The 18,981-nt window shown below is 50.5% G+C and overlaps 2 protein-coding genes across 2 annotated transcripts; both read left to right on the plus strand.

The window, feature by feature from the left end:
- The first annotated feature begins 192 nt into the window (after window positions 1–192).
- RNF114 (ring finger protein 114) lies at window positions 193–7,079 on the plus strand. The gene is made up of 6 exons (XM_086622740.1): window positions 193–323; window positions 980–1,130; window positions 2,830–2,936; window positions 3,721–3,835; window positions 4,744–4,851; window positions 5,075–7,079. Exons 1-6 carry the CDS (start codon window positions 193–195, stop codon window positions 5,138–5,140), a joined length of 678 nt encoding a protein of 225 aa, XP_086478866.1. The 3' UTR covers window positions 5,141–7,079.
- A 4,633-nt stretch (window positions 7,080–11,712) lies between these two features.
- On the plus strand, window positions 11,713–14,310 carry SNAI1 (snail family transcriptional repressor 1). The gene is made up of 3 exons (XM_086622970.1): window positions 11,713–11,791; window positions 12,343–12,846; window positions 14,129–14,310. The coding sequence occupies exons 1-3, from the start codon at window positions 11,713–11,715 to the stop codon at window positions 14,308–14,310; spliced, it is 765 nt and encodes a 254-aa protein (XP_086479096.1).
- The last annotated feature ends 4,671 nt before the right edge of the window (window positions 14,311–18,981 follow it).

An 18,981-nucleotide genomic window follows, 5' to 3' on the forward strand; every position in this document is an offset into this window, starting at 1 on the left:
CTCCGAGCGCAGCCCCGCGAGGAACCCGCCGCCGACACGGCAACGCCCCGCCGGGCCCCGGCTGTGGCCACGCCCCCGCCGCGGGCCACGCCCACCGAGCCTGCCGCTGGGGGCGGTGCCTCGGCGGCAGGGGCGGTGCCGCGCATGCGCACAGACCCTCCCGCGGGCGGGGCGCGGCGCGGCGGTGGGAAGATGGCGGTGGCTGGATGCGGCGGCGCTTCCTCCCGCTCCCCGGAGCGGCGGCACGACCCGCTGTCGCGCTTCACGTGCCCTGTGTGCCTGGAGGTGTACGAGAGCCCGGTGCGCGTGCCCTGCGGACACGTGTGAGCGGCTGCCGGCGGCGCGGCGCGGGGGTCTGAGATGGTGGCGGCGGCGGCGGTTTGGGGCCCTTTCAGCCCTCGGTGGGAGGGGGGCTGGAGCTGGAGCTGGCGCCGGCTCCGCAGGCGCCTTCCTCGGCTGGGGGCCGTGAGGCCTTGCGAGGGAACTGCGGCTCCGTTGCCCGTAGCCCTCCTTTTCGCTCGCCCGGGAGTGGGCCGGGCCGGGCAGGGCCTCCGCCTTGGCGGCGGGGGCTGGATCCCGGTGTGGGGTATCGAGTCAAGCGGCGCTGCCGGAGGACGAGAGGGCTCCGCAGGCAGCTCTGCTCTTCAGCAGCGTCCTGTGGGTGGCCTGAGGCTTCCGTGAAAGGAAAGAAAAACCAAAACAGTAGGGAAAATAGCTAATATTCTTTCACTTTCGATTGCTTTTCCTCCTGAAAGATGTGGAAACCGAGGGAGCGAAGCACTGTCCAAAAACCAATAACACTGAGTGTAACAAACTAGAATCTTGTTTCTCCCTTCATGCACAAACGTCACCATTTTATTAGATATTGTTTCTTGAGGCTTCCTTATCACTTAGGGTAGAAGACAGAAGGACTCTGGGTATTTATGCCGCATGTCTAGGAGGGCTATTCTCACCACCTACTGTTTTTCTTCCACCCTAGCTTTTGCACTCCGTGCCTACAGGAATGTCTTAAGCCGAAAAAGCCGGTTTGTGGTGTCTGCCGCAGTACCCTGTCACCTGGTAGCAGAGCTCTGGACTTGGAAAAGCAAATTGAAACAACAGAAGCCACTTGCAACGGCTGCAATAAAAAAGTATGAAAGTATTTGAAAATTAAGTGCATGAGGTGCGCCTGCTTGGCCGTACTGCTTAGAGGAAAATAAAATGCTTGTTATTCAGTATTCTGCAGAATCAGATCAAAATATTTATTGTAGTGTCCTGGTTTTGGCTGGGATAGAGCTAGTTTTCTTGCTGGTAGCTTGGTAGCTTCTCATAGTGCTATGTTTTTAGATTTGTTTGAGAACAGTGCTGATACTGTGCTGATGTTTTTCGTTATTGGTAAGCAGTAGAGCTAATTTTCTTCTTAGTAGCTGGTATAGTGCTGTTTTCAGATTTAGTAGAAGAGCAATACCGATACAACACTCATGTTTTTGGTTGTTGCTAAGCAGTCAAGGACTTCCAGCTTCCCGTGCCTTACCAGATGCGCAAGATGAGAGGGAGCATAGCCAAGGCAGCTAACTCAAAGTGACCAGTGGGATATTCCATATCATATAACGTCATACTCAGTATATAAACTGGGGGAGTTGGCTGGGGGTGGTGCGATTGCTGCTTGGGAATGGGCTGGGCGTCAGTCTGCAGGTGGTGAGCAATTGTATTGTGCACTGCTTGTTTTGAATATTCTTTTATTATTGCTGTTGTTGTTTTCTGTCTGTCCCATTAAACTGTCTTTATCTCAACCTATGAGGTTTTTTTTGTTTCTTCTCCCTATCCTCTTATGGGGAGGAGTGAGCAAGTGGCCGCATGGTGGTTAGTTTCAGTTAGGGTTAAACCATGACATCTGATAGGTGCTAAAGATATTTTATATAGGCAGCACCCAAATGCTGACATTCTCCACTCTTTTTTTATTATTACCTCTTCAGGAAATGAGTTTCAAATTAAAAAGACTGATTTTAAAATTATACTAAAATACTGCTTCTGAAGTTGCTTCTGTGAGCATGTCTCTGTGGGAGGAATGTTGTAATGAAACGGTGGATGTGGGCTTTAGATAGTGATCATTTTGGCTCTTAAACAGAAATTTATTTGCTTTCTTTGAAATAGTTATGAGTTAAAGTTGTCTTATATGGGTGGTGTATTCTGTAGACTTACTGTTTGCATGTTGAATACCTGTATAGCATCCTTCCTGTCATTTCCCTTCTCTTTGTAAAGTTAGGCTTCTTAGCAAATATCTTAGCAGATGGCAGAACAACAGGAAAAGGTAATTAGACACGCAAAGGTGGGGTAACAGTTCAGTTAATTTCACTTTTTGTTTCTGGATAGTGTCTTCCTTCTGTTTTCATTCCATCTGATAGAAAACTGTAGTGTCTTGAATTACAGATTTCCTTATTGTAAATCTGAATTTTCATTAATGGGATTGAACAATTAGCAGTCAAGCTGCAGCAAGTTCTTTACTAAAAACCAAATTATTTGCCATACACTGTCTCTGCTCCTCAGCAACCAGGTAAACAGCCTTTATATGAAGCATTTTTTTTAATACAGTATAGCATAGGTTAAGAAAAGTGAGCTGTCCTGAACAGCATTCTATTTGTAAAATACTACCAGCAGCAAAGTTACAGATTAACTAATCTGTAATCTCAAAGCTTTCTGCCTTGCCAGCTGAAGTGTTTGGGTTTTTCTGCTTTAATGCTGTCTGCAGAAAGCTGCTTTGTTTTACATGTTTGCTACTTCTGCTTAAAATTGTAGAACTAACTGCAAATAGTTTAAATTAACCTTGCTATGCGTTTGTTGCCTTCACAGATGTATCTCTCAAAGATGCGTAGCCATGCAGCTTCTTGTTCAAAGTACCAGAATTATATAATGGAAGGTGTGAAAGCTGTAACTAAAGAACCACTTCACAACACCAGGTAACTAATTCTTCTCTGGAAATACTCAGGAGTTTTTTTGTCACAAAACCAGGGCTGTTACTGATTAATCATTATAAAAATCTCAATTTTGATTCTTCTGGGAAGAGTCCTTTTATCTTTAAAAAAAATTAACTGTGTTATGGAGTTTCATGCAAACTGCAGAGTTTTGGAGTAAAAGCAGACTTTGCCTCTTTGCTCAGTTTGGGTATTAATTGTTTAATCCTTTCACATTGTTAAAAACTAAGCCTTAATCCTGCATCAGACTGCACAGGCAAGCTGTTCTGCTTTCTACATAGTCCGTGCATTAGACATCTTAAAGATCAGGGTACTCATTAGCTATTTTTTAAATAAAAACTTTATCTTTCTGTCTCTTGATTGTAGTAACTTTTAGTGAAGGGAAGCTGGAATTGATTGCAATGCCCTTATCTGCATTGTAACATACTGAGTGATATACCTTCTGCATTTAAAAAAAAAAAAAAAAAAAAAAAAAAAAAAAAAAAAAACATAAAAAAACAAGATGGTAAATGGCATTTATAACATTTGTAGAAGAGCTCTCTTTCTGTGCAAATGTGGGTGATATTAAGAGTTCCTTAAGCTATTGTTGAGGATTGAAAAGCTGATTCTTAAAATGAGCTTGTCTTAATTGCATCAAGTAAGACTATTGCTTTAAATCATTTGTATCCTTTAGAGCTGGTAAGACAACTTTTGAGTATCAAATCCTAAAGCTTTTACTTTTAACTTTCTTACAATGATAAATAACCTCTTTTTCTCCCCCTCCACCCAGGAACTTCCCAAATCGCTTTACCTTTCCTTGTCCGTATTGCAGCGAGAAAAACTTTGATCAAGAAGGATTAGTTGAACACTGCAAAACATTGCACAGCATGGATGCAAAACAAGTGGTAATAAAAAGTCTTGGTGCAAGAATTGCAATGAAGTCTAGTCTTAAATCCCTTTGAAACAATGAATTAGAGACTTACTCTTGAAGTTAAGTACATATTTATAATTACTCCTGTTAAAGTCAAATGTGGGTATGCTGTTCATGCATTTAACTTTGACATAATTCTGATGCTGGTTTTCGATACACTCTCTGGAGGTTGCTAGTCTTTGTTACTGTTGCAACTAGATCACATCCTCCTTTCATATTTGAGAAATGGCAGACAGTCAAAGTTAATTAGGCATAATAACAAATACAAAGTTAGTAAGATACAATTTCAAAAAAATGTCAGGCATTTAATTTTGCCCTCTGCTGTTTTCAGCAAGAAGATACTATAAACCATTGGGAAAAATGCTTGCAAAAAACAGTGTATTGTTCTAGTCATCTTTATCTGCTGATACTTCCTCTCATATAAAAGGAATTGTGAAACATGAAATTGAACTTGAAACTTTGATTTATCTGGAAAGTTTTTTTGAATTCCAAATTATTTAGAAAAAAAGTTCCTTTTTTTCCTTGGAGAGGAGTGATCTTTGCCAAGGACATCAAGGTAACTTTTCTGCTACTGCGAAATAAAGGCTGAAATCTTACAAAGCAAACAGCTATAGTCAATTCTGATTTTCAGAATGCAGAGAGAAGAGTAAGCCATTCCAGTTCAGAGGTCTAAGAGTTGAATTAAAATTATTTGGGGTTATCTGAGGCTTTTGTATTAAATATCCCAGGAACTAGTTAGCATCTCTTTGCATATAGAATAGTGATTGTCACAAACCTTGAACTTCAGTCTTCCATGCTGTCTCTGTCCTGCCCTTCCTACTATAAATGTTAAAGCACTTAACCATTGGGCTGTAATTAGGTTTGTTTGGGTTTTTCTTGAAGGTTTGCCCAATTTGTGCCTCAATGCCATGGGGAGATCCAAATTACAGGAGTGCTAACTTCATGGAGCATCTTCAGAGACGACATCGCTTTTCGTATGATACTTTTGTGGTATGTGTTTCCTCACCCTTGGAATACAGCCTGATGACTCTTAAAACTCGGCTTTTTTTACATAGCAAATGCTGTGAAATGTCTTCCATGCAGATGCTATCGTGAGAGAAATTGGATTATTGGCAAGTCAAAGAAACAGACAGCTTTTGTTCTGTTCTTGTTTGGTGTTACATTAACCAGCATGGCCGTTGAGTAAAAGAATTTCTGTACCCTTTGTTCATAGGATTATGATGCTGATGAAGATGATATGATGGCACAGGTTTTGATGCGTTCTTTGCGGGATAAATGAACCACCTAGAAGATTAACTGTAAAACCAAGCTTCCATGAGGGGGAAATGCCCAGCATCCTCGCGCTTCTCCCTGTACATCCCAAGATGAACTCAGGCATCCAGAAATATGGAAGACTTTTTAATCTCTATCTCAGTTTCAAATCCTGGTTTGATAGTTCTGTACCACTCAGCCTTTTGTTAACATGGTCTATGCTATTCAACGCTGTCAGTCTAATTTTCTTAATTGCTTCACACAAAGCTTAATTGTAATTCAACATGGAGGAGACAAATCTGTTTTCCTTTACCTATGCCGATTTCTTGGTTTCTTTTGCAGTTGTGCTCATTTGACTGTCTAAAAACAAAAACGTTGCAAATGGAATAGCCTCAACTAGTTAATAAATATCTCTTCCCAATCTCATTTACGTATCTTAAATGATAGTATGAGAGGTGTATTTGTAGCTGTTTTCCTTTAGTGAGACCTCTAGGTGCTAACTGTAATTGTCAGACCAGCTCTTGTTTAAAGTGACCTATGATGCCTGTGATTTCATAACGTTTCCCAGTGTTTAAATTCTTCTACACAGCCTCTCACCTATATGGAAAACATGTCTTCAGTATGAGTCTTCAAACTACAAACTTCCTTAGCAAATCTTTGCACCTGTGTAAGCAGCTAGTTCAAATTATTTTAGTTCTATGCATGATTATTACTTCCTTCCATAGTTTCGCCATAATTTCTAGCCTGAAAAATAAACATTAATGTTGATCTTGTTTAAAACTGATGCATTTTAACTTATCTTAGCAAATATTAATCATATTTTCTGGCGTTATGATTAAATTTGTGGTTTTGAAACTGATTTTCTAGTCATTTTAAGCCTTATGCTGATAGGGGAATTCACAGATATTTTTTTTTTTGTACCTCTGCTTTTTATTTAAACTAAAATTTTCGTATATCTTCCTAGTTTTTCTGTCTCTCAAGGCAAGCTGGTAGCAAAGCTTACCAATAATTCATAGCACTTGCATAGCACTACCTTTCTGCATTACAGATTTTAACAGGTATTTGAATTCCTGTTTATTTAAATGTTGCTAAAGTAGCTGAAGCTGTACTTAGATTGTTTTCCATATAATATTATATGTATAGTATGCAGGTATAGCTTTCAAAGAAAAAGTAAAATATAACCCAGAAAGCAGGATGACAATTCCAGTACATGGTAAATGGATACTCTATACTCACGTCTACACTTTTACTATAGAGATTTCTTTGTAGTTTCGTGTTTTCATTAACTGCACAGTCAAGATGCTGAGACCTACCGATGAAAGACAACTGACCAGAACGTGCAAATCACAGTAGTGTTGAGATGTCTAGTCGAATTTAAGCATCTTTAATCGGAGCAGTGGACCTGCAGCACCACAGAATTGCATTCTAATTAATTTATTTGAGCAGTAAACTTAATACGATTGCCCTCTGCAGACTGCAGCATAGCCTTACCCTTAAAACAATGGAACACACCCCAGCTAAAACCTCATGATTAAACTTTGTGTCCAGCCAGACCTCTAACATTCGAGTTGAATTTGGTTTTAGTATGTTTTCTCCAACTTGGTATGGGCTGTTACAGACTCAAGTATATCTGCTTGGTGACTTGAGGCTCAGTCTTGGGCGGGTGGGGGGGAAATCTCATGGTACTGTGGAAAAAGTAACTGTGTTTTGGGTTGGTTATTTTTAGTGCTCGATAAGAGATTACAATGTGTCAGTGGTTGGATGGGGATTTCTGGGTTCTGGCTAGAACAGAGTTTGGTGATGCTCATTGACCAATCTAGATTTCTGCTACTATTCTAAGTGCACTTCCATGCAATTGCGATAAAATGTTTAAGGAGCAGTTAGAAGCTTCCGAGCAATTACTTTGTCATGTTTTTGACTTTTGAAGACAAGTTACAAATAAAGGTAATTTAATTTATAAAATCCTATCTTTGTGTCAACTCTTGTGATTTCTTCATTGTGGTCCATACGTTTCATTTCAGCACCTTCCTAGAAACACGTCTTGCTGGCTGTGTTACGCTGCAGGGAGCACAACAGACATTGAGAAATAGAGGCTTCAACTTGTGGCTTCCTTTAAATACTTTGTACTGATCAGTTGTAACTTTATTTATAATCTTTCAAACAGCGGACCATGCAGGTTATGAAAAATAGTTCAGATTGAGTTCAGAGCAAGTTTGAGTAGAGCTGGCCAGACTACTGCAGGTGCAGCCATGTATTTGAATACTCTATAAGCTGTTGTAGAAACAACCCCCAGAGTTTCTTGTTAAATCGGGAAAGCGTGACTGTCCAACAGGGCTTTTCTGTAGATATCTTTACAGCTGCCATAGTTTTAACTCCTCTGGCTGTCGAGTTTGTGATCTTTACAGCTTTGTGTTGTCCTCAGTTTAAGTAGCTCCAGACAAGGAGGTGAAGGCTGGCTTGCAGCAACGACCAGTCAGAAATTGCTGGTGCTGAGCGATGGTACCCTCACTGTCTGTGCAGACCCATTCCTTGACTATACAGCTTCGTTTTGATTTGCATCAGTTTATTACTTGGGAATTATTTCACAGAAAGTACAAACCAAAAATATTGACTGGAAAGTGCTCGCTGGTTCTACTTTAACTTTGATTGCGTTAGTGTATGAGGAAGAAGCAATGTCCTGGTACCTGCTGCCTTGATAACAGCAGAATTTACAGCGCTGCTTTCTGTGCTGTGATGAGCATCCGTAGAACTGCTTGGTGCTACCTGACTTCTTACTCCAGCTGCTGAAGAGCTTTGTGTCTCTATGCTGCTGATGTTATCGACTTAACACTTACAGACACATTCACACATGCTGTGGTATGTCTTGCTGATACTTGCTAGTTGATTTTAAAAAGACATTCTGTTGAGAGGCACGTGTGCTCGGTGTATGGCCTTGATTCATCTCTCTTGTATGCACAAACTCCTGATGAAAAAAAGCCTTATTATAGAACAAGCTGGTCTGGGCTTCTAAATTCAGTGGAGTGTTACTGCAGGAGAGTGAAGTACTCTGCCAGACCTGCTCTCACCTCCTCAGCAGCTGATCTTGTAGCCGCAGCAAATGCCAAGTGCCCATTGTTGGTGATAATGCAATCGGGCCACCTCGGACCTGTGAAATTCACAGCGTCTGGCACAGGGAGTCAGCCTTAGGATGACAATTAGCCGGAGGGACAGAATGGGAGGAGACAAGTTTGCAGTTGAGCTATGAGCTATTTTTTTAAATGAATCTGTCTCAGGTCAAAGACTGATCTTAATAGATCTGAAAAATTGTTGTCAGCATTAATTACCTAACACAAAGACATCACTTCACCTGGAATTACAGCAATAAATCCCCCTGGTCTCCTTACACTGGGCAGATGAGATCTTGTGAAGGATTGTATCTACAATAAAGCATTAATGGTATATTCTGGGTCCCCATGTCACCTGATCAACACAGACACAGCAAATTTGTTTCAAGGTCTTCAGCCAGCTATACTGGATGATCACTGGTAAAACCAGTGTAGAAGGATTAGTGTCTCACGCGATACCAAGGCCATGTTCAGTCAGAGAAAAGCAAATGAGGGATGCGCTTGCAGTCCTAAAGCTTTTATTTGGTTTAAATATGCTAAAAATGACAACGGGGCACTTGCCTGTTTTGGGAGTGGGTTTTTGTTTTTCTAATGCAGAGCTTCATGTCACAGTTGCGTTGGCCCATGCTTCGTTCTTCAAAAGCAACTGTTTTTTTTATGAGTAAACTATATTATTCTTCAGGTGATACAAACGGGGACTCTTGAAACCACTAGGAAAACTTCCTTTTTCTTCCTCACTCCTTCATCAAAACTCCAGAAAATACTCAGAGCTTAGTGAAAAGAGATCTCGTCGCTACAGGCTTGGGTCTTCTACTTCTTCTTAGCTTTTTTCTGCCTGCACCTTTTAAAAAAAAATAATAATAATAATAATACAGTGATGCTTCTGGGAGCTGTTTTATACCCCCATGCAATGAGGTTCCCTTCCTTAACCTGAGTGGGGGGACGGACCCCCCCTGGGCGCTGCAGTGGCGGCCGGCACCGGCGCGGCGTGCGCCGACAGCAGAGGGAGGTCTTGCGTTTTGGAGAGAACGGGGCTCGCACCTCCCGGCCCCCTGCTCTTCCCCGTCCTCCTCCACCGGGCTCAGGAGCCTGCGGAGGGTTTCTCGGAGCTTCTCTGGTTTTGCAGTGGGGGTGCACAGCTCATCCCGGCGCCTTATGGCCAGTACTTCTCTTCACCCCGTCACAGTCTCCCTCTGCAGCAGGAGCTTTGCTCTGCAGCAGGACATTTGGGATACTTCACGTAACCATGGGGCCAAAGAAGGTAAAAAGAAGAGTTTGCAGCAGACTTGCTGCTCTGGAGGTGGTTAATGTGTGCCTGCGAGCTCCTTGGGCCAGTCCATGTGGGTCTGGGACTGGAGCTGTGCCAAGTGCTGGTGGCAGGGCTGCTCCAATTGCCCTAGGGCCCAGCAGCTGCCAGAGCCCAGTGCTCTGGTGCGAGGTGGGACGACTGAGAAACCACTGCCATTTCCAGCCTGTGAATCATTGCAAAGCTTCCCCTTACCTCTGGTCTCCTGCTCTCTGTCCCATAGCTTGCTGGCTCATGGGCACAGGCAGGTCAGGTTGCTCTCTCCCTTGATCTTGATTTTTCCTCTAGCACATGCAAGTTTTTTCCACGCGCAGTGGTTGGAACAGATCTGATTATTACCATTTCAGAAAGAACAGAGCAGCAGGCTTCGCTTCTTGAAAGAAAACCACCTAGTTGGGTTCCTCGTACAAGTGCCCCAGAGTAACCACATCCGCGGCAGGTGGAGGAGCGTGGGGGGGCACTGGCGAGGCACCGAGGGAGGCACCTGTGGCAGCACCCAGGCTGCTGCCCCCTGCACCATGGGGTGCTGCACCTCTGGACCCTGCAAGAAATGAGTTGGACCTGGCCTCTGTGATTTGCACCCCCAAGGTCTTTAGGGGCACATTTTCCCTTGAACTTCAGGCTGATCCAGGGCTGAGTCGTGCAGATAGACACCTGCTGAAAGCCATGGGCAATTCTGCAGCAAAGGAGGGATGGATCCAGCTCCAGAGCATGTGGCTGCAGGGGAAGAGTTTGCAAACACGTCTGGATTTCGCAGGACTTTGTGTGGCTGGCAGGACAAGCTTTCTAAGCTGTTCCTGCCCTGAGGAAAGACTGACAGTGAGCTCAGCCTCCTGCACTGCAGCCGTGCCAGTGGAAAGCTTTGCTCCCCACTTCTGCATTTCATATGGCTTGTGGCTAAACAGTAAGGTGTGGTCAGTGGGGGCTGGTGTGTGTCGGTGGTGTGTGACGGCTCAGTCACAAGTGGCCCAGGCACCTCGAGCCCTTTTTCAAGTGGCAGGGCCTGGCACTGGCTGGAGTGAGGAGGCATTCCCAGCAGGTCCCGTTCCTCCACCTCCCGTAGCCGCCAGCCGCCGGCAGCTGTCTTGGCCCAGAGCTCAGCGCAGTTCCCGCAGCAGGTGGCTGGATCCGTGCCCTGAGCTCTTCTAGCGGGGAAGTCCCCACGTGAGCTGGAGGGATGGGGTGAGCTGGAAGCCTGGGCTCAGCTTTTTAACAACCAGTTTTGGGGGGGGGGGGAACACTCTGGTTCTGCTCACTGCTCCTTGAGCATCCACTGTCAAAGCCTGGGCACCTTCCCACAGGCACCTTTCCCTGAGGAGCAGAAAGCCAAAGGGCCTCACTGGGGCTGTTTGACCCACACTGCCATTCGCATGGGGAAGGAGTCAGGGGAAGGCAGGAAGGAGGAAAACCAGAGGCAGCTTGCTAGGGGAGGCTGCGCTGCCTGAAACCTGCCCAGCAAAAGGGAGAAGCATGTCTGGGCAGGTGCTCCTGACCCCTGCCTGGGGCGAGGGACTCAGCGAGGGCTGGGCTGGATCCGTCCCGCTCCTCCACGAGTCCTTGCCTCACCTCGGAGGATTAATAACCTGCGGCCAAGTGTGCTGTCCACGCCGGGCTGTGTCCCAACAGTGCTTTGGAGCAGCCTGGCACGGTGGAGCCTTCTCCTAATCTGCACCGCAGTCCCTGACAGTGGGACGGGGGCACGGACAGCCACGCGTGGGGGGCTCCGTGTCCCCCTCCCGGCACAGTGCCTTCCTCCAGCCCCATTGCTGCAGGTCTCCCAGACTCGGGCGAAGAGGCCGTGGGTCTATCTTATGGCTCCTCGCCCTGCTTCTCTCCGGAGCATCGTCTGCTCCCCGCGGGGAGCACCACACAGGAAAGCACTCGGGAGAGAAGCCAGAAGTGGCTCGTTCAGCATCAGTTTTCACACCGGCGGCCGGGCAGGCAGCGCGGCCGTCCCGCGGGAGCGGAGCCCCGTGGGCAATCCCCGCGGCTCGCACCGGATCGGCCCCAGGCGACCACGGGACCGACACCTGCCGAGCGCCCGCCCCGCCCGGCCCATTGGCTCCGGGGCCCGGGGCCGGCCCCGCACCGCCCTCCCCGCCCCCGCACCGCCCCCCCGGCCCCGAGCCCATATCAGCGGGCGCGGCGGCACAGCGGCCCCGCAGCGGGCGGCGGCACCGGGGCTGCAAGATGCCGCGTTCCTTCCTGGTGAAGAAGCACTTCTCGGCCAGCAAGAAGCCCAACTACAGCGAGCTGGAGAGCCAGGCCGGTGCGTGGACAGGGCGGGACGGGCCACGCACGTGGGGTGCTCCGCGGGTTGATGCGGGGGCTCCGGTGCGGGCGCGGAATGTCCTTATATCCCCATACGGGAGCGGGTGGGAGAGTGATTTTTTGCGGGGGTGTTTTTTTCCAATTTCGTGCGTCTTGGGTGGGATGGGGTGCGGCATCCTTCGGGTCCCGGGATGTGGAGTCGTCGCCTGATACCGCGGGGTGGGTGGAAGCGTCGGGGGTTGCTCCACGGGGTGGGCAGGGTCGCGGGGTCCCCTTTGCCTCATTCCTTGCAGTAGGGCGGGTGAGGGCGCCGAGCCCTCGTGGGGTGAGATCTTTGCCCCGGGGTGGGCTGCGGCTCTGGGCTCCCGTGGGGTGGGCTGGGGCTCCTTTCCCGCTCCGGGGTGGGGCGCAGGGTTCCCACAGGATGGCCTGGGGTCGGGCCCCATCGCCCCGGAGGTGGTGCGGAGCTCCCCGGGGGTGGATCGGGGCCCCTTTGCCCCCGTTCTCACGGGAGCATCGGGCCCCGCTGAGCGCTGCCACCTCCCGCAGTTCTGGCCGCCCCACTGCTGTACGAGACGTGCCCGCTGCCTGTCATCCCCCCGCCCGAGGTGCTCGGCCCCAGCGCCTACTACCCGCCGCTGGTGTGGGACACGGGGCTGCTCTCCAGCCTCTTCCCGGGCGGCCCGGGCAGCGAGGCAGCGGGCGGCGCGACTCCCGCCCTGGACCTGACAGCGCTTTCCAGCGAGGAGGATGAAGGCAAGAGCTCGGGGCCCCCCAGCCCAGCCTCGGCCCCCGCCGCCGCCGAGCGCTTCCGCTGCGCCCAGTGTGCCAAGGCTTACTCCACATTCGCCGGGCTCTCCAAGCACAAGCAATTGCACTGCGACGCCCAGGCCAGGAAATCCTTCAGCTGCAAGTACTGCGAGAAGGAATACGTGAGCCTGGGGGCTCTCAAGATGCACATCCGGAGCCACACGCTGCCCTGCGTCTGCAAGATGTGCGGCAAGGCCTTCTCCCGGCCCTGGCTGCTGCAGGGCCACATCCGGACACACACCGGTAATGCTGGCTCTCGCCCCTCTCCCTCCCTCCCGCCCTTATCACCTTCCACTTCCCAGCTCCGTGGCCCCCAACGAATCGGCAGGCCGGGTGTTATCTGGGAAGATAAGGGCTTCCCAAACCCCCTTGGCACATCTCTCTAAAATGTCCTTTAAATATCCTCTTGGCTGGAACTGAGCGAGGGGTCAAGGCTCGGCTTGTAAATCTGTGCCACTGCTGCTAGGGCCATGCCTGCCCACGAGCCGGCCCATCGGCCATGGCGTGATGGTGCACGCTTTGACCCAATTTCACAAACTGGGGCTACGAGACCGCTGGAGCACTCCCTCCCTGTGCACCACCATGTCCGAAGCATCCCTCCCTGCCTGCATCGAACGCTCCCGGCCAGGCTCCCTGGCCAGGGCAGCACCCAGACCTGGCTGCCCACCACCGTGGCCTCCAGCCCTCTGTTCCGCTCAGCAGCGATGAGCTCTGCTCAAAGCACACCCGCTGCCCAGTTGCATTGCAGCAAGGCCCGACGAGGCCCGCGGGCAGGTGCTGGGGGCACAGGGCCTGCCACCCCCTGCACCTGTTGGTGCGAGTCCGGGTGCCGCAGCTGCAGCCCACCCCACTGCCACGGCCGCCCCTACAATGCATCTCCCGAGCATCCTTTGTGGGGCTGCGAGGACAGTGTAATTGTTACTTGGCACTGATTTCACACGCTCTTAACGTACTAAAGATGATGGCTGGAGGAAGCCGGGAAGACTTAATTGTGCTTTCCAAATTGAGCATACGCATTTGTTTCCTCCAAAAGAGTCTTTCTGGGAGGAATTCGCCCTGGCCAGGCTTTTCAGTGCGAGCCGGGCGGGAGAAGGGGGAGCACGGGGTTTGGCGGAGGAAATAGCTATACTCACCCTGGCGCTGGCGCCTTCCAGCCGCTGCCTGCTATGATATAATTAACACATAGTGCTTGGCTTTCCTGCCTCCCTGCAAATGGTTCGCTTGGCTCCAGGCAGGAGACGAATATCGTGTCTTCGGTTGTATGTGCAACCGCCTTGCTGCTCGCAGATGTTTCCAGCGTTCATTTTCCGTGGTTCATAGGAGAGGGTTTTTCTGTGAGTAGGAAATTCCCAAGTCCGCGGCTTTTCCCGAGGTGAATGCTGCACATACCTCGCCCAGCTTTCCCTCCGAGCAGTAACAGCCAGCACTTCTTTTCACAAACTTTGGCTAATGAATGGCTGCTTCTTTGATATTCCCCATGTGTTGATGCACCGGTTAATTGGGAGCGTTTTTCTTTGTCCCATAGGTGAAAAGCCCTTTTCCTGTACACACTGCAACCGGGCCTTTGCTGACCGCTCTAATCTCCGAGCCCACCTGCAGACCCATTCAGATGTAAAGAAGTACCAATGCAAAACCTGCTCCCGGACTTTCTCCCGTATGTCGCTGCTCCACAAGCACGAGGAGACGGGCTGCTCCGGCTCTCGCTGAGGACTCCGCTCCCCCCGGCCTCTCACCACGCAAATTCCTAGATTATAACCAGTTTCTGTAGGAGTTAGTTTCCTCCGTCGCCCTCGCAGCGCGCACCGGGCCGGACGCAGCTACTCCGGCCCTGGAGACCCTCACACTCCTCACTCGGTGCCTCCCGTGCAATGCGAGGGCCTGACCCCTCTCCCGTCTCCCAGCATCCGAGGGTGCAGGATGGGACTCCGGTGCCAAGCGAGTGCGTGGAACTCGGCGGGGCTCAGCCCCGAGCCCGACCCGCTGCTGTCTGCGCTCGCAGGAGGCACTCGGCACCTTCCAGGGTTGAACCCGCACCCTGGCCCCACCGCCGGTGTCAAACATTGCGACCATGTAGCTCGGGGGGGGGGTTGTGGTGTGTGTTGTTTGTGGATTTTTTTTGTGTGTGTTTGTTTTTTTTTTTTTACTGTAACCACTTGGTAACTTTTAAGAACCGATATTTTTTTAATGAAGGACAAAATGTTACCCCCTCTCCCGCCCTGAGTGTATATACGCCGCCTGTAGAAGGTGTAACTATGCAATAATACAGTATCCCAGTAGTTGTGAAGCAGCTGCTTTTCCCCAGCACAATGACAATTTGCAATGCCTGCGAGATTAACAGTGTCCATAAAAGGCATGGGTAGCCATTTCAAACACCAACCCTGTTTACAGAGCAGCTATGCACTCAAGCACCTGTTAATATGCCTCTTAACAACTGCTTTTCAAGAGAACTGTGACTAATAGCAGGCACTTGTCAGCCGATACAATGGTGGCCTGTCCCAAGGCTGCCCATCGACAGGTGTGTGCCAAAAGCCCTATTTATGGGTATTGACAGGTGCCTCCTGAATGCATCTTTCTTTGGACATTGTTTTCATGGAATCATTACAAAGAGGATGTTTACATTTCAAAGGTACACTGGTATTTATATTTTTGTGCCACGATTTTGTACTGATGAAACGTTTTATATAATTATATACAGTTTATTGATATTCAATAAAATGTTTAATTTATAGTAGGGTTTTGTGGGTGCTTAGGGTGAATATGCAGCTGTGGGTGGGACGTGCTGGGGCTCCTTCCTGTGCTGTGGGGACTGGGGCTCTGGGCTGGGTGGGAATACTGGACTGGGCTCTCCTGCTCCCACCCTGTGCTTCTGACTGCAGGTGAATGGCAAGTGGCGATAACACGGAGGGATCTGCAGAGCCGTTACCTCTCAGGGGAGGAAGAAGCAGGCTGAGTCAGTTCCTGGGCAAGAGGCAGCTGCGCGGTGATGCAGGCTGGGGAGAATTGGGCTGCTGGGGGGAATCAGGCTGCTGGGGGTGCAGCGGATCTCCCTGGCTCCATGTGGGAAAGTGTAAGGGCTTGCCCTGTCCCTCCCAGCCTGCCCCGGTGGGTGCTGGCTTCCCCACGGGGCTGCTGGAGCAGCGGTAGCCTGGCCTGTCCCTCAGTGCTCCCTGGGGTGCAGGTCTGTGCTGCAGCACGGGGGACTGTCCCACTGGGGCGGTGGGGCTGTCTCTGGCCCTTGGCAGGCTCCTGAGCCTCCCCGGGGATGGCTGAAGCACCAGGCACCTCAGCAAGCTGAGCATCCGGTGGGTGACCCGATGTGGGTGGTGTGGCGGTGAAGGTGACACATCCTGTTGTCACCACAGGGCCCTTCAAGCAAGTGTCCCTTGTGTGCCCACAGCCGGGAGGGGACCGAGTGGCAGGTGCTCTGGGACACCGCAGGTACCTGCCTCTAAGATTCCTATAATGAAAATGCCAATGCCCTGAACCACCTGCCTTGCATCTTCCCAGCCACCTCTGAATTTGGGACGCTTTAGGGGTGGTGCAGCTGGTCTTGTTGCCTGCCTCCTCCAAGGGCTGGGATTTTGTCCTTCTCCCCCTGTATTCCCTGGGTGCCATCTCCAGGACATTGCTTTTAACCAGGGAAGAAAAGCATGCACCACTCCAGTACTCATGCCCCTCCAGCCCACTGGCGCCTGGCTCCCTGTGCCTCTCCCAGGGGCTGTTATGGAGCAGGAAGATGTGTGTGGTTGTAAAAGTGAGCAGAGCTGCTGCTCAGCCCTTCTTTAATTAAGAGCTCGCCCAGTATACACTGACTTTCCCAGCCGAGTTGGACTCATTACTTGATTATTAAGCAGGGCAGGAAGTTTTGGGTTTGCTCTCGTGTGTGCTTTTTTCTTCCTTTTCCCAACAGGAAGCGGGGGAGGGGCAGTAATTACTTTCAGCTTTCCATCCATAAAATCCTGGAGCCGCAAAAGCAGCTAAATAGTTAAAAAAAGACCAGTTTTGAGAACGGACCACCTGCAGGAGCTGGAAAGGAGGGTCGAGGAGTGGGTGAGCAGGGAGCAGAAGCGCGCGGAGCCCTGCGTGCCGGGGAGGCGGCACAGGCTGTCCCACTGGCTCAGCTCGGTCCTGGCTTCACGGCTCTGACGTGCAAGAGCCCTGGGTTACTGCTGAGCGTTGGGGCCTTGCAGCGCACATCCAACTGCACTGGCGGTGCCTTGCCCCCATCCACGCGTGTCACGGCTGTCACCGATTCAGATGGGGACCCTTTCCTGTGTCATTCAGGCTGTTGCTTTGTCCCTGTGCTGGCACCCACCGGGGAGCCCTGCCAGCATCCTCTCAATGGGCTTCGGCTAATATTGGTTAGGCAGGCAACAAGAGTTGTGAGAAACCTCCTCCTTAGCAATCTTTCCTGCTCTCAGTTGTGTTCCTGGCTTTGTCCAGAGCCTGGCTGGGACGCAAGGCTTTTAGAGAGAAGGTATAAAACGGGTGGAGGACAGCCTAGGCTCCCACTGTCAAATCCCACTGGCATTCAAACACAAATGCAGCCTTAAAACACTGGAAAAAAAGAAATGCTGCCTCTTCTGAATCACAAAAGCACAGTCCACTGGCACTTGGGCTGCTGCTGCATCTGCTCCCTTCCTCACCCTGCCCAGGCACCGTATGCATCGGGGACATACCCCCCCCCCCCCCCCCCCTCCCCGGCCGCTCAGATGATGCCCTGCAGCTTGGGCAATGCCTCTGATCTCCCCAGGTTATGTCCAGGTCTGGACCAGCTGCTGCCTCGTCGCAGGATGATGGATGTGGCCCAAATCAGTTTTCCTAGTGAAAAAATATTTCTTATTTCTACATTGAGGGCTGTTGGGCTAAGCAGAGGGCTGGGGCTCAAGACAACACCCTCGCGTCCAGCTCAAACCTGCTGGAGATATGGGCAACCCCCTCTGTCCTTTCTCTACGCCCACACACCTTTGTTGCTCTGTGATGGAGAATTGCACCCAGGAGCTGGGCCTGAGGATGAGCTGCAATTGCTTTTTCATTTCATTTTCAGAAGGAAACCCCCTGGAGCAGCATCCCTGGCAGCGAGAGCAGCTGGCAGCAGTGCCATGGTCCCCTGCCCGTGCTCCCTTGCACTAGCACAGTGAAGCCAGAGGGTTCGTGTCAAAACCTCAGCATTTCTTTCCCCTGTTTTTCCCCCTCTCTGTTTTAACACACCGTAAAGCCACCGCCCGCAGCCCGGCTGTTCCATCCAGGTAACACAGGCTGCAGTTTCCGCGGTGGGGGCGGCGGAACGGGGGGCAGCCAGTGATTAACGGGAGGAACCATTTGGTGACCACCTTGTGTGACCATCTGTAACAGATTACGGTGTCAGCGCTCGTAAAAGCCGGGATTCAATCAAGCGCCCGGCAGGTAGCAGGGGGCCCCGCTGGCAGAGGCCGTGGTGCCGGGGTGCAGGCTGTGCCGGCTCCGGGCTGCCGCGCTCCCCGGGCGGTGGCATGGCCACGGCGTCGAGTGTTTGAACTCTGCTGTTTAATTTCCACGGACCTCCACAGGACCTTTAAACAAGCACGTACGTCCCCTCGGCTCCTGGAGCCCTTTCAAAGGCTCTGAGGAAACCACAAAGTGCCTTTTCTTCCCAGAGATGACTAGTTTTTTCCCTCCTCTTGGATACAATGCAGAATTAAGGGTGTTTGGAAACCCACCCTGCCATGGGACCCTCCCTCGGGGCAAAGAGCTGGGGCAGACCCATGCAAGGATACTGGGTGAAAAAGGGCTTTAAGGCTTCCATGCTGCTGTTTGAAAAAGTCCTGTCTCTGCAGGCATCTGGAGCATCCCAGAGTGGACAAGAAGGGAAGCGGGTGAATTACAGCCACCTTTGCAAAGGCTAAGCTTCATCTACTTGGTGATTTGGAGGCTGCAGTTCCCAAAACTGCCTTTTTCACCCATTTCTGTCCCCGTCTCTGTCAGGGATGGGCACAAGGGACACTTGGCCCTGGTGCAGTGAGGGCAAAGAGCAGCTCTGGGGCCACTCTGCACCCAAAGTCCTTGGCAAACCCCGGATGGGGGTATGGACATTGGAAACAGGAAAAAGGAGAAGACCTGGAAAGTGTTTAAACAGAAGGAACACGCAGAGCCTGTCTCACACTCAGCTGAGCTGGGGGCTTCCTGCAGAGCTCACCTCAAGGTAGGGAACAGGTGGCAGGTGGGGGACAGCCTTGCCACTGCCTCCCAAAACACCTCCCCCCACCTCCAGGGCAGTAGGAATGAAAAAAATTTCAACTTTCTTCTCCTGTTGCTGCAAAACCGTGTGATAGAAATGTTCTTGTGATCTCCTGGATCCCCCGCAGCCTCCAGAGAAGAGTTTCCAGTATCCAAGCATGC

This window comes from Tauraco erythrolophus, chromosome 18 (genome assembly GCF_009769465.1).
Source record: "Tauraco erythrolophus isolate bTauEry1 chromosome 18, bTauEry1.pri, whole genome shotgun sequence".
NCBI classification, from domain to species: Eukaryota; Metazoa; Chordata; class Aves; order Musophagiformes; family Musophagidae; genus Tauraco; species Tauraco erythrolophus.